Source organism: Martes martes (assembly GCF_963455335.1).
Source record: "Martes martes genome assembly, chromosome: 2".
Taxonomy (NCBI): Eukaryota; Metazoa; Chordata; class Mammalia; order Carnivora; family Mustelidae; genus Martes; species Martes martes.
In genome coordinates, this window is record NC_137889.1 from 144,098,159 (window position 1) to 144,112,097 (window position 13,939).

Below are 13,939 nucleotides of genomic sequence, written 5' to 3' on the forward strand. Positions count from 1 at the left end.
TTTCCAAATATGGCCACATTTATAGGTTTTGTGGGTTAAGACTTCAGTATCTTTTTGGAAGACACAATTAAACCCATCACATGCACCTAGCCTAGGGACTAGCGTGTTTTTAGTGATGAGATGCCATTAATTCCCTGTATCTCCCCATTATTCTTGCTAAAGCTGGAAAAAAAAGAAGCACTTACCTTCTGTGAAAGAGGAATCCTAAAAACAAATTGCTCATCAATATCCCCTTTGTTCTCTTTGGACACAGATCTTTTTGTTTCCTTTCCATCAATATTTTAATGTAACCTCTGTGCAGAGTTAAATTCATATTTATACAATGTGTTGTTTGTTTGTTTGTTTTTTCTTATCCGGTAGCTATACCTATCAGGGCACAGAGGGCTATTTCCAGCACAAATGGAGAAATTGCATGTCATTTTGGTGTTAATTAAAATGTAATATTTAGAATCAGGAGGATATTCAAATATGGAAACAGAACTGTTTCCCTGACCGTATTTGATAACAGCATCTCTGAACCAAGGTTGCTTAATCAATAGCCAGAAAAAGTCACATGTGCCATTGCTCTTTGATTCAGGTTCCAATATATGGACTGAAGCTCCTGTTTCTGACTTTACTTGGCTTTGATTGTCTTGAAGGTCAGGTAGGCCTTGTTGGTCTGTGAGACAAATTTAACCTGGAATATAGCCTGCATTGTTCCCACAGGAACCAGGCCTGCTTTTGTTGTCTTCTAGACCCTAAGTAATACATTTAATGTTCTCATAATCTATAGCCATTCCTAATTAAACTAGTCACAGACTGGCTTCTCCAGAAGCAGATGCAGAGACAGAGTTTGGGGTATAATATGTTTACTAGTGTGCAGAAAAGAGTTAATATATCTGGCCTGAGATGGCCTGCTTGCAAGATTAGCCCTTGGCAAATGTGTGAGAACTTGGAATTCAGAAGAGTTGCCACGATTCCCCAAACTGTTAAGAGTGGCTCACTGTGTTGAAGCTATCATATTATAAATATAAATAAATACAAGTAAATGTATATAAATGTGTTATAAACAATACATTTTATTCTTCAGGCCTGCTTTCATTCTGGGAGTCTGGAACTGGTACCTGCTAGGGAGAGGGTGCCTAAGGGACCAGTCCTGGATCAGAGCCGTGGGCACTGAGTCTCTCATGAGCTTTGCTTTGTTGTTATACCCGTTGCTGGAGGAACTAAACAAGTCTTGTGTGATGGCCTTGGGAGAGGACTCTGGAAGCTTGCTTCTGCTTTCTTCAGGATTTAATCCTCTGTGCCTTTTCCCTGTCCTGATTTTGCTCTGTGTCTTCTCCCTGTAATAACTCAGAGCAGTGAGAATGACTTTAGGCCGTCTTATGGGTCCTCCTGGTGAATCATCAAACTTGGGGTGGTTTGCCCCTCCCCCAACACAACCAGTGATTACCCATGAAGGGAAGAAGGAGGAAGCAGGATCGGGCAAAAGAAGACCGTGTGAGTTGTGATCTGGGCTGACAAAGCCGCACCTGGCAGTGAACTCTGGAGGGTCCCTTGTCAGGCTAAATGGCTGGCCATTATGCCTTGCATCAAAGAGAATAAAATAATTAGGAATAAACTTAATCGGGAGGTGAAAGTCTTGTACACTGAAAACTACAAAACCCTGCTGGGGGAAATTAAAGAAAACACAAATAAATGGAAAATCATCTTAGGCACATGGAAGGGATGAAAAGTGTTATCAAAATGTGACGCTCTCAGTCCAGGTCTGCTTTTGAGGCCACCTTCTGGTAAAATGACTCATTCATCGCTGCCATATAGCTTCTCCATTACTGTCCCAAAGGAGTTGCCTTCGTTTACACTGCCCGCAAAGGAAGATGTGGCAAGAATCACTGGTGTTTAGTGAGCAAGTATTAAAAGACAGATGCTCTTTTAGTGACTTCATTCAACTTCATTCATATTCTTGTTTAATCCTCCATACGACCTTTGGAGGGCTACTGTTTCAGTTTAAAGGGAAGGAGCAGAGGCAAAGAGAGATGAACTCATCTGACCAATACTGTATGACCAATAGGGCAGAGATGGTGCCGCACCCAGATGGTCTGGGTCCTGAGCCCGAGCTTCACCCGCTCTGCTGTTCGCAGTCCCCCTTACCTGTGAATAAGAGGTGGACCTGGGTCAGACCCAGTCAGTACCCACACACCCAGTGTCATCACACCAAGGGAGGAAGAACCCCGACTCACAGCCCGGCAGACAGCAAATACTCACTAATTAATTATTGATTAATAAATGAGCCAAGCTTTGCACTAATCTCTCTATCACTATTCTGTTTAATCCTCATTCTAGGAGGTATTTTTTTTTTAATTATTTATTTATTTATTTGACAGACAGAGATCACAAGTAGGCAGAGAGGCAGGTGGTGGGGGGGAGGCAGGCTCCCTGCTGAGCAGAGTCTGCTGCAGAGCTCGATCCCACAACCCTGAGGCCATGATCTGAGCCTAAGGCAGAGGCTTAACCCACTGAGCCACCCAGGCACCCCTCTAGGAGGTATTTTTATCCCCATTTTACAGATGAGAGAAGTAAGGTTGCTGGAGGTCAAGTCGCTCACCCAGGGTATCACAGCTGTTTTGATAGAGGCGGCATTTCCATCCAGATCTGTAGGATTAAAAATCTAGAGCCCTTTGTTTGGATCAAAGTGTCCTTGGGAGAATTCAAGGTGTTAAATCTTGTGAAACCCTTAACCTAGCCGTTCTCAGTGTGTTCCTCAGACAAACAGCAGCTCAGAACTAGGAAAAGCCACTCCCGAGGCCCTGTGCCCAGGTCTAGTGAATCAGAAGTTCAGAGTGGGGCACAGGGACTCGTGTTTCCACAAGTCCTCCTGGTTCGGATGCATGTATAAGTGTGAGCGCGGTCTCAGTCCTGCACCTGGCCCACACGGAGTGCTTGTCAGATGCCAGCGGCTGCGTGGTCTAGAACCGGAGGAAGTGGAGGAGGACGGGACTGAAGGTGGAGCCTCTAGGACTCAATCAGCTTCTCACAGCTGTCCGATGCCCCCTGCTCCCAGCCTGTCAGGGATGCACGTTTGTCCCAGGCTCTCTTGGGCCGGAACCCAGGGATGCCCCGAAGAGTGAGCGAGGGCTGGGCATGTTAAAGCAGTCTGATGGCTCGCTTGGCAGCCAGACACCTCTGACTGTGGGAGGCTCCCCTGCCCCGTGCCTCCTCCAGCGTGGGCCTGAAGGCCAGCGTGGGCTGCGGGTTGCTTCTACAGTGCTCTTGGGAAGGGGGAGCACATGGTGTGGGGAGAAGGGAAGAACACTACAGATTCTGACCTTGACTCGAAACAGCTCACGGGTCCCTGGTGTGCCTTAGGTTTGTTACAGATGGATTCCAGAACATAGTGTTCTGGGGTGCCTGCGGTCTGCCAAGCTCGGGGTGGATGGTCCACCATGCTGGGCTCCTGGGCAGTGTTTGTCCTGCTCCGTGCTACAGATGCGCTACGTGGAAGCCACGCTATAGGGAAACAGACTCCGAGAAGTCCAGTGATGGTCTCAGGGCGAGACGGTCTCAGCCAGTGGGATGAGCCGGGTCCAAAGCCAGGCCAGTCTCTCTGCTTCTTCTGCTGTAACTCTTCCTTAGGACCTGACTGAAAGATGTGAAGCGTGACTACGGACAAGTATCCCTCTCTCTCTCTCATCCCCATAGGTCGTCCCAAACCATGGCCTTCATGCGGCAGGATTCTTCGCAGCCTCCATTGTCTCCTTTGTGCTGACCTGGGTCACGCTTTTCTTCATGGCTCGATATCAGTGTTTGAAGGGAAGCCTGCTCACCAGACATGGGGTGAGTCTCCATGTGCGTTGTGTTCCTGGAAGGTAGTTGGGTTGACAGTAGACGTGAGGTTGACATTTGTCCTCCAGTTCAATGGGTCTCAGCCCTGGATAGATGTCCCAATCCCTGGGGAAATGACAGACACATGCTCATCTCCAGGCTTAACCTGCAGAGACTCTGACTGGATTGTCCCAGGGTGTGCCCCTATCATTAGTCATTTTTAAAGCTCCCTGGAGGATTCCAGAAGGTGGCCAGGGTTGAGGGCCCCTGCGGTCTGACTGAATCCCCGAGCACCGTCGGTGTGGCCAACTCTGCATTCATGCCACGCTAATTCAGGTCCTGGTCTACACTCCCTGCTGAAAGGTCTTTAGCTCACTTCGTCCTCATGGGGAGACCAGGTCCTTCAGCCTGGCTTGGGAAGCCCCCTTGGCCGGCTTCTGCCAACCTCTGCTACCACTGTCTACTTCCTACCTCAGCCCCAGTCGACTCAGTGATTCAGCATTCCCTGAGAGCGTGAGCTCACCACACTCACACCGGAGGCTTTTTTGATCCTCTCTGCCCTTCAGTGAGCATAGTTCTGGCTGGGCTGGGAGCCCACTCTCTCAGTTCCTGCGCTAGCTTCCGTAGACCCCACGTAGTACACCTCCTAATTTCTTGGGCTCATCTGTGAATGTCTTAATCTCTCTATTCCTGTCTTGGTCTGGGTTCCCACAGAAGCACATCCTAGGCCCGGGGTCCAAATGCAAGTAGTTTATGTGGGGACTGATCCCAGGAAGTATTTGTGTGGGGTCAGGAGGTGAGGCAGGAAGGGAAGGCAGCTGGTCAAGTTACCACTGTGGGCCCCTGGAGCTACACCTTGCCCAGGAGCTCAGCAGAGAGTAGGAAAATAACCTCAGAGTCATCCCACCTAAGGAGGGAAGGAACTGGGGTATATATCATATACCACTGGTCATCGGTTGAGCAATAGGGCTGTTAGAAGGTGGGGGAGGAAGGACTGTTCTCCCCACTGAGAAGACACTTGGAGACCAGAGAACGAAGCAGGCAACTCAATACCATTTACACAGACTTTTATTTAGGATAACTTACTGATAGGTGATCAGGTGGGGGGTGATCTAGACGCTGTGCAGCTAGTCTCACAAAGTCCAGGCGTTAGTCCACAGATTGTATAGAGTGAGGGGTGGTGCAGAGGGCATTTTAGTGAGAGCAGAGGACCCACTTCCTCCAAGGGTTTGCGTGCACCTAATTGACAGCTACCCTTTCATTAGATCTCATGGCACCGTCTGTGCATCAGGAGGGGGAGAGATCATGCTATCTTTAACAAATTTACGGGGCGCCTAAACAAGCCTCCCCCTTCCAGCCTTGGTGGGCATTTCCAAGGTATGTATCTTAATCTCCGAGGGCCCTGGAACACAGCCTGAAGAGAGGACATGACGAGATGGAGGGCCACGGAGGGAGTCAGTATCGTCAGAGTCCCCACAGGGGCCTGGACAAAGGGTGATGTTATTTCCCTGGCATGGGCTCTGAAGGCCAGCAAAAGCCTTTAGGGAAAGGAGTGTAGGTATTGGCTGCTGGATCTTCGGCTAGTGGACACTGAAACAGCAAGGGGGAGGAGACATGGGTAGAAAACAGATCGTATCTGCCACCATCCCCGCTGCGTGGTATGGAGCCTGGTGCTTGGAGGGCGCTGGATAAATGTGTGAGGAAATGAACGAGCCCTCAGCCCATCAGTGGATGGACACAGGGGAAGGAAATCAGGGCAGCAGTTCATAGCGTGAGATGGGCTGCCACCGGAAGACCCTGTGGGAAGTAAGCATCGTGGCAGTTTGTTGGTCCCTCCAGGGTTGGGAGGGCTGGAGCTGCTGCAACTCAGTGTCACCCAGGGGCCCAGCACCTTGAAGGGAACATCTGCCGTCTCTCCCCCTCATTTGTATTGAGGAACCTGAGGCCCATGAATTTAACCACTTGCTTCAGGCGGCCAAGTGTAGGCTGGATCTGGCCTCTGGGGGCCGTGTCTGGAGGCTGGAGGTCCTGTCCCCACTGTTCAACCCCACTGTTGGTGTCTGCTTTCCAGAGGAGAAGATGGTCATTTCAAAGTGAGATCGGTCCACAGTGTCTGTAGCAGACAAAAGGGGGGAGGAGAAAAGGGACCCCTTTCATCAGACCTTGGGCTTGTCTCCCAAAGCCATTATCCATCCCAGAAGAACAAAACATCCCTGCTGCTTTGATGAAGGAGCAGGAATCATTTCCTGGAGATGAAAGGCTGATCGTTACACCTGCAGAGAGGAAAGAAAAGCGTTGATTCAAGGGTCTGAAGACCCTTGAAGTTCACAGAATGAACTCTTTTCCCATTTTTCTTTATTTTTGGAAACCCAAGGCAACCAATGAGACAGTGTGCTGTAAAACACGAGACAGCCTTCTTCACTCCTTCTGCCCTAGGAGTTAGACCGATTTGGGACCAGATACCAACCCTGACTCTTCATGAGCTGTGTGGATGCACATAATGTTATTTTACCCCTCTGAGCTATGGTGTCTTATTTGTAATGTGGGGCAATAACACTTTATTTTGTTGGGATGGTTTTGTGATAATAACACATAAAAGCCACAGGGACAGGAATTCTTAAATATTAACTATAGTTATCACCCATTTTGCAGAATCAACAATAAGGACAAAACGGATAGAGCTATCCAATCGTTGGGTCAGGCTTAATTTTCTCCCGTGTCACTTCCATTTGACAACTCTATATTCTGATTAGAAACCAGCCAGATGCATGAAGTTGAAGTCCATCTGCCAACTAGAATTTCTGTCTGCATGATGATTTTGGTGATGGTGCTGCTGATGGTAATGATGATGATGGTGTTGGTGGTGGTGATGATGTTGATGGCTGATGATAGTGGTGATGATGATGGTGATGATGATGGTGACAGTGGTGGTGGTGATGGTGGTGATGGTGACAGTAGTGGTGGTGATGATGGTGAAATACTTTACAGGTTGCAAAGGTCTTTCCATCCATTGTTTTGTTAATATGCACAATATCCCCATGCAGGGCTACTAGAATTAAAATCCCATTTTTTTTAAATGAGAAAATAGAGGCCCAGGGAAATACAGTGTCTTGTCTGAGTTTACCCTGCTCACAAGTGGGGCCAGCAAGGTTCTCTGACTCCTGCCTTCCCTTATAACTTTCTCAGCACATGACGTTCACAAGAAGGCCCACTCTATTGTTTCTGAAATTTCTCTGCAGGTTCAGCATCATGAGAGCAAGCTGGAGCACTCCCAATTCACCTCACCCCATGATGTCAATGAGGACCTTGCTCTCAATGACCAAATGATTGACATTCTGTCTTCAGAGGACCCTGGGAGCATGCTTCAAGCTCTAGAAGAGTAAGAATTCTTAACTGCACTGTACTTGCTTGGATATGATGAATGCTTTAGCTGTACTAGCCTGAGAGCAAACCCTGAGTATATTTAATTAATTAATTAATTACTTAATTATTCAGTTAATCATTCCGTTGTTACTCACTTGTCATCATGGAACTACTGCTATGCTTAGTATTTGGGAAAAGGGATGAATAAGACATAGTTCGTGTTATAAGCTAATGGGGAAGACAGACACATAAACAGAAGTGATCAAAACAGTTTGATGAACACCATGCTAAAAAGGAAATCAAGACTAGCTGAGCCAAGAAGAGGAAGTAATTACCTCTGAGAGGGTCAAGGAAATGCTTCCCAGAGGAGGTCATATTTTAACTAGTTCTTGAAGCATGGCTGTAGGCTTTCCAAGTGGGTTAAGAGAAGAAAGACTTCAGGCAGAGGGAAGAAAGGGCGGATGCAAGGATAGGGAATGAGCAAGCTGCATTTGGTGAAGCGAAGTAGTTCAGTACGACTGATGTGTGAATTGGGATATTGAATACAGAGAAATAAAGGAAGAGCAGCTGGAGAGAGAGAGAGGCCAGGCCAGGCAGAGTGTTTGCTGAACTGAATTCTGTTCTTTTTATTTATTTAACAAACACTTACAGCGTCTTACCTGTGTACAGCAGATCCTAGAACTGGACACAGTTCTGAACACTGCATGGATACAAACTCATAATCCTGTTAGCCTCCCTACCGAGCAGGTGTTGCTCTTCTCACCATCTTGTGGATGGGGGATTGAGAGAGGCTGCAGAGCTTGCCTCAGGGTGCACGCTAGTAAATGAGAGAGCCAGGGCTTCAGGTCTTTTAAGGGCTGGCCTATTTCTGGCTCATCTTTACTCTTAAGTCATCTGTACCAACCAAAGGCTCAGTGTCTTCATCAGGGCGACCTCTCCTGGACTTGGACTTGAGTTTCTGTCTCCCCAGTTCTACAGATCTATTAAGGATTCTGCAGAGTTTATCTGCCCTTGGGCTGCTGCTTCTGGTATTTGGAAGGTGCCCTTTGAAACGAGGTGACCCCAGATGTGGGGGTACGTACCTCTCTGAATTTCTTTGTTCTGCTAGGTCTGGGCCTCTTCTTTTATTACTCCTTCTTAGTTTTCGGATGGTCTCAACCTCATTGTTTTTGGTCAGCTTTTCTAATTGTTTTTTTTTTTTTTAAGATTTTATTTATTTATTTGACAGACAGAGATCACAAGTAGGCAGAGAGGCAGGCCGAGAGAGAGAGGAGGAAGCAGGCTCCCCGCTGAGCAGAGAGCCCAATGCGGGACTCGATCCCAGGACCCTGGGATCATGACCTGAGCCGAAAGCAGAGGCTTTAACCCATTGAGCCACCCAGGTTCCCTCTAATTGTTTTGTTGTTTTTTTTTTTTTTAAGATTTTATTTATTTATTTGTCAGAGAGAGAGTACACACAAGCAGGCAGAGAGGCAGGCAGAGGCAGTGAGAGAAGCAGGCTCCCTGCTGAGCAAGGAGCCCGATGTGGGACTCGATCCCAGGACCCTGGGATCATGACCTGAGCCGAAGGCAGCGGCTTAACCAACTGAGCCACCCAGGCGTCCCCCCTCTAATTGTTTTTGATGGGATAGTTTGTCCAGATTACCTGGATCACTCTTAGTAAGAACAGAACCCCGTCTTTGTGTAAGCCACATTCTAGACGATGAACAGCCATAGTCCCTGCCATGGGGAGAGCCTGTGAGAGAGACGGACAGGGAAACAAGCAAAGCCCAACATAGCACAGAGCTCCTTGGAGTTAGATTGGGTTTACGTCGGGCTGTGCCACCATGTACCCTGGGTCAAGTTACTTAAGTAGAAGTTCTGGGTAAGACAGGCTAGGTTTTGGAGGGTTCTGGATGTCAGGCTCCACAGTAGGCACTGAAGACCCAGGGGGTGGCCTGTTAATATGGGCAGATCATGTTCCAAAAGCCACTCTAAATACAAAAGGAGAATGGCTTAGAAGGTTAAATCCAGACTTTTGTAGGAGATGTGGATGTAAGATGAGGGCAGGAGCCGTAGGTTGGGTGAGGAGAGGGATACAAAGGAAGAGCTTACAGAACTTGGTCACGGGTGGTCATGTGGCTGAGTAGGTCTGCATAGGGGAGTGTAGTTTGCCCACTCAAGGGGAGGGAAAAACTCAGGAAGCCTCCCTAGGGTTCTGGGTTCTATTTGCTTGTTTGTTTGAATGGGAGAGGAGGGGGCATCAGTTTTACTGCTTGGTAGATCTCTGGGTCTTCTGCTTGTAGAATGTCCACAGAGAGACGTATGAGAGGGGTATGCCTTCACAAGGGCAGTGCAATGCTCAGGCTGGGCCACGATCTTTGGAAGATCCATTTTTACCAAAAACACCATCTGAACACATAGGATTCTTATTGGTTTTATCATGCTTTTATTTTTCCTTTCTTTGGTTCTTGTTATATTGATGACGATTAGCAATGGGACCCCGTGGGAACCCCTCAAACTGGATTCCATTTATGACAAGCTTCTTCTCATCCTAGATTCGGGATGCATATCTTTACCTGTGCACTTCCCCCTGGGAATTAATTGCTGTCAATTTGGAGTCATCATGATGCTGATAAGCTGTAATGACTTATATTTTTATACAATACCTTGTATTTGTGCAGTGTTTAAAAATGCAGTCTCTTTTCCACACATTGATTTGGTCCCCATGCTAATGCTCTTTGGGAAGGCATCTTATTTTTCCTATATTTGAACTAGTTTCGCTAGTTGAAAGATCTGGTGCTCTTCTTGGTAACAAGCTGTATTCAGAGTCACTTATGTAGTAAGTGACAGGTTAGGACTGGAGCTTTCTCGATGAAATCTCGGCCACGTTATGTTTCACAGATACTCTCTGAGTCCCAGTTTCTTTATCTCTCGATTGGGGAAATCATAAGTGCCGGGGATTGCTGCTAAGTTTAATGATGTGACAGGGACTTGGTGGCCGAGTCCTCTCTGGGTTTTGTCTCGGAGCTGGGGCCTGACTTGAAGGGGGATGAGCAGGTGGTAAAGAGATGCCTTTAAGTAGATCAGCCCCTCTTGGGGTCCTTCTCAAGAGCAGTGCAAACAGCAACTGAAAATGGGAGAGCTTGGGAGCAAGGTAGAGCAGCTCTGGTCCTATCTCCCGGGAGTCTGGAATCGGTGACCCTTGTTTATCCATTTCTGGGTCCAGAGTCGTACAGCTTGGCTAACTGAGCTTTGTGTAGCCATTCACGTGTGGTCCTTCATTTTAGCTTAATTCCCTAATCAGAATGCCAAGAGCGACCAATTAAAATGTGCCACACTACCCAAGAGGGAGGAGGGAAGATTGGATGGGCAGTGGGGAGAAAGGTGGCCGGTTACTGGCAGAGGTTCTTAAATATCTCTTATTACATTAAATGGTAGAAGCACGTGATTAGCAAAATATTTCCTAGGTAGAAGTCTGTTTTCTTCCAAAACGTGGAGATAAAAAATGGAGTCAAAGGATTTGGGTTGTGTGATCAGCTCCTAGATTTGCAAGTAGGTCATACACCACAACCTCTGGCCAGAGGAATTAGGGTTGTGATTAGCATACGCATGTATGTAATACATGTGTATATTAATAAACAATAGTACTTAAGGTTGAGGGTCCATATCTGGCTTTCTACTCTGTTCCATTGGTCTGTGTGTCTGTTTTTGTGCCAGTACCATGCTGTCTTGGTGATCACAGCTTTGTAATAAAGCTTGACATCAGGCAATGTGATGCTTCCAGCTCTGTTTTTCTTTTTCAACATTTCCTTGGTGATTTGCGGTGTTTTTTGGTTCCATACAAATTTTAGGATTGTTTGTTCCAGCACTTTGAAAAACGACGCTGGTGTTTTGATTGGGATGGCATTGAACGTATAGATTGCTCTAGGCAGTATAGACATTTTAACAATGTTTATTCTTCCGTTCCATGAGCATAGAATGTTTTTCCATCTTTTTGTGTCTTCTTCAATTTCTTTCATGAGTGTTCTGTAGTTCCTCGAGTATAGATCCTTTACCTCTTTGGTTAGGTTTATTCCCAGGTATCGTATGGTTCTTGGTGCTATTGTAAATGGAATCAAATCTCTAATTTCCCTTTCTGTATTTTCATTGTTAGTGTATAAGAAAGCAACTGATTTCTGTGCATTGATTTTGTGTCCTGCCACATTACTGAATTGCTATATGAGTTCTAGTAGCTTGGGGGTAGAGTCTTTTGGGTTTTCCATGTAAAGTATCATGCCATCTGCGAAGAAGGAGTGTTTGACTTCTTCTTTGCCAATTTGAATACCTTTTATTTCTCTTTGTTGTCTGATTACTGTTGCTAGGATGTCTAGTACTGTGTTGAACAATAGTGGCAAGAGTAGGCATCCTTGTCGTGTGCCCGATCTTAATGGGAAAGCTGTCAGCTTTTTCCCATTGAGGATGATATTCGTTGTGGGTTTTTCATAGATGGATTTTATGAAATTGGGGGATGTTCCCTCTATCCCTACACTCTGAAGAGTTTTAATCAGGAACCCATGCTGTATCTTGTCAAATGCTTTTTCAGCATCAATTGAGAGGACCATGTGGTTCTTCTTTCTTCTGTTACTGATTTGTTCTATTACACTGATTGATTTGCAAATGTTGAACCACCCTTGCATCCCGGGGATAAATCCCACCTGGTCATGGTGGATAATCTTTTTAATGTACTGTTGGATCCTATTAGCTAGGATCTCATAGCAGCAATGTCCATAATAGCCAAACTGTGGAAAGAGCCTAGATGCCCCCTCAACAGATGAATGGATAAATAAGATACGGTCCATATATACAATGGAGTATTACTCAGCCATCAGAAAGGATGAATGCCCAACTTTTGCATCAACATGAATGGTACTGGGAGAGATTATGCTGAGTGAAATAAGTCAAGCAGAGAGAGTCAATTATCATATGGTTTCACTTACTTGTGGAGCATAAGGAATAACATGGAGGACATTAGGAGAAGGAAAGGAAAAGTGAATTGGGGTAAATCAGAGGCGGAGAAGAACCGTGAGAGACTATGGACTCTGAGAAACAAACTGAGGGTTTTAGAAGGAAGGGGGGTGGAAGGATGGGTGAGCCTGATGATGGGTATTAAGGAGGACACATATTGCATGGAGCACTGGGTGTTATACATAAACAATGAATCATGGAACACTGCATCAAAAACTAATTACATATTGTATGGCAATTAACATATTGTTATAAAAATAAGTAAGTAAATAGTACACATGATAGTAACACATAATAGTAACAGCGTGTAACAGAAATGGTAGTAGTACCATATAGAAAGTTATTAATTATCCTGGTTTTGTTGTTGGTTCAAGAAGTGATGGCCTATGAGGAGCACAGGCTTCCCTGAGCCCCGTATTCTCTGAAATGAACAGTGCTGCTCCTGGTGTGTGAATGCCACGAGGACATTGAGGTTACCAAGATTTTATTCTTGTAAATCATCTAGGAGCTCTGGAATTTTATATTCATTTCTCCTTGGGCACCAGACTTGTTTTGCTCAAAGAGCGTTTGATATTGATTGTCAAGCATGACCTGAAGAGTGCTCACTGGAGAGCTGCATTTGTCCAGTCCCCCTCCCCCAGTCCTCCTCCCCCCACCTCCCCCAACCCCTCCTCTTCTCCGCCCCCACATCCCAATATTCAGTATTTATCAAACGCCCGTTCTGTTTCACACTCCGTGGTTGAATGCTCATTTTAGGGACCTGGTGGGGTTTTTTGTTTTGTTTTGTTTTTTTAATCATAGCATTGTCAGTTACTTTTAATCTTTCCATCTTGACTTATAGTCAGGCTTTAGGAGCTCCCAGAAAGAAAATGTCACTCAGAATGTCAGGGGCTTAGGATGCATGGAAATCTGTGATCGTCTCTGCACTAAAAACAGCTTTTTTCTCTAGTGAATTATTTATCCCATTTGTATTCTTATGTGAAGCTTAGCTAGGCTTCTAAATATGTCATTAGATATTTCGGTTGCCGCCTTGTTGCTCAGACCCATCGGAGACCTAACCTTGCTCTCTCTTGCTGATTTATCTTTAACAAAGAGCATCTCCTTGGTTTGTGTGGTTGTTTATCTTTGACATCATTTCTTCATGGTCTGTCTCTCACAGAGAGGATCTGAAGGAGAGGTCTTTCCTTTGGTTTGTGTCAGGCTCCTAGACGGTTGTCCTAATGGAGGCGGCTCAGCCCCGGGCACGCGGAGGCAAGAGGCAGGAGGAACAGGGCACTACTGGCAGCTTTGGAAGGTTCGAGAAGCGTGGAGAGCCCACAGTGTCAGGTCTGGAAGCTTCTAGAAGTGTGGAGAGCCCACAGTATCTTAGCTCCGGCCTTAGTCAGGCCCTGACCACTGCCAGGCACCTCTTGCCCATGACCTTAGGTAATTCTCACAGTGGCTCTGGAAAGGAAGCTGAGGTTCAGAAAGGTTGATTGGTTTTGCCTAAGGTCACACAAGTGGTAATGGGTTTGGGCCCAGGACTGTGAGCTTTCAGATCTACTCTTGTATTGACAAAACAGCTTTTAAAAAATATTACACTTAGATTTTTCCAAGAGAGGCAAAGGAAAAGAAGAGAAGGAAAGGAAAGGAAGAGAAGAAAGTCCAGGTGAGTGTTTATTTCCTGTTATTTAAAGGAAGCTCATCGCTGTCTTTTGATGCCGCCAACATCCCCTTCTAAGCTGTCTCCGAGTTATGGTTTGGACGGGGTCAGCGTTCAGTGAGTATTGGTTGAATCAAGGCTTTTAGA

At 46.2% G+C, this 13,939-nt stretch overlaps 1 protein-coding gene across 1 annotated transcript in view; it reads left to right on the forward strand.

The window, feature by feature from the left end:
* EVC2 (EvC ciliary complex subunit 2) overlaps positions 1-13,939 on the forward strand; it is a 116,375-nt gene that overhangs the window by 27,480 nt on the left and 74,956 nt on the right. Inside the window, exons 8-9 of the mRNA XM_080796133.1 lie at positions 3,679-3,813; positions 7,041-7,180. Coding sequence (XP_080652259.1) covers positions 3,679-3,813; positions 7,041-7,180 — 275 coding nt within the window. The remainder of the gene's footprint in view (positions 1-3,678; positions 3,814-7,040; positions 7,181-13,939) is intronic.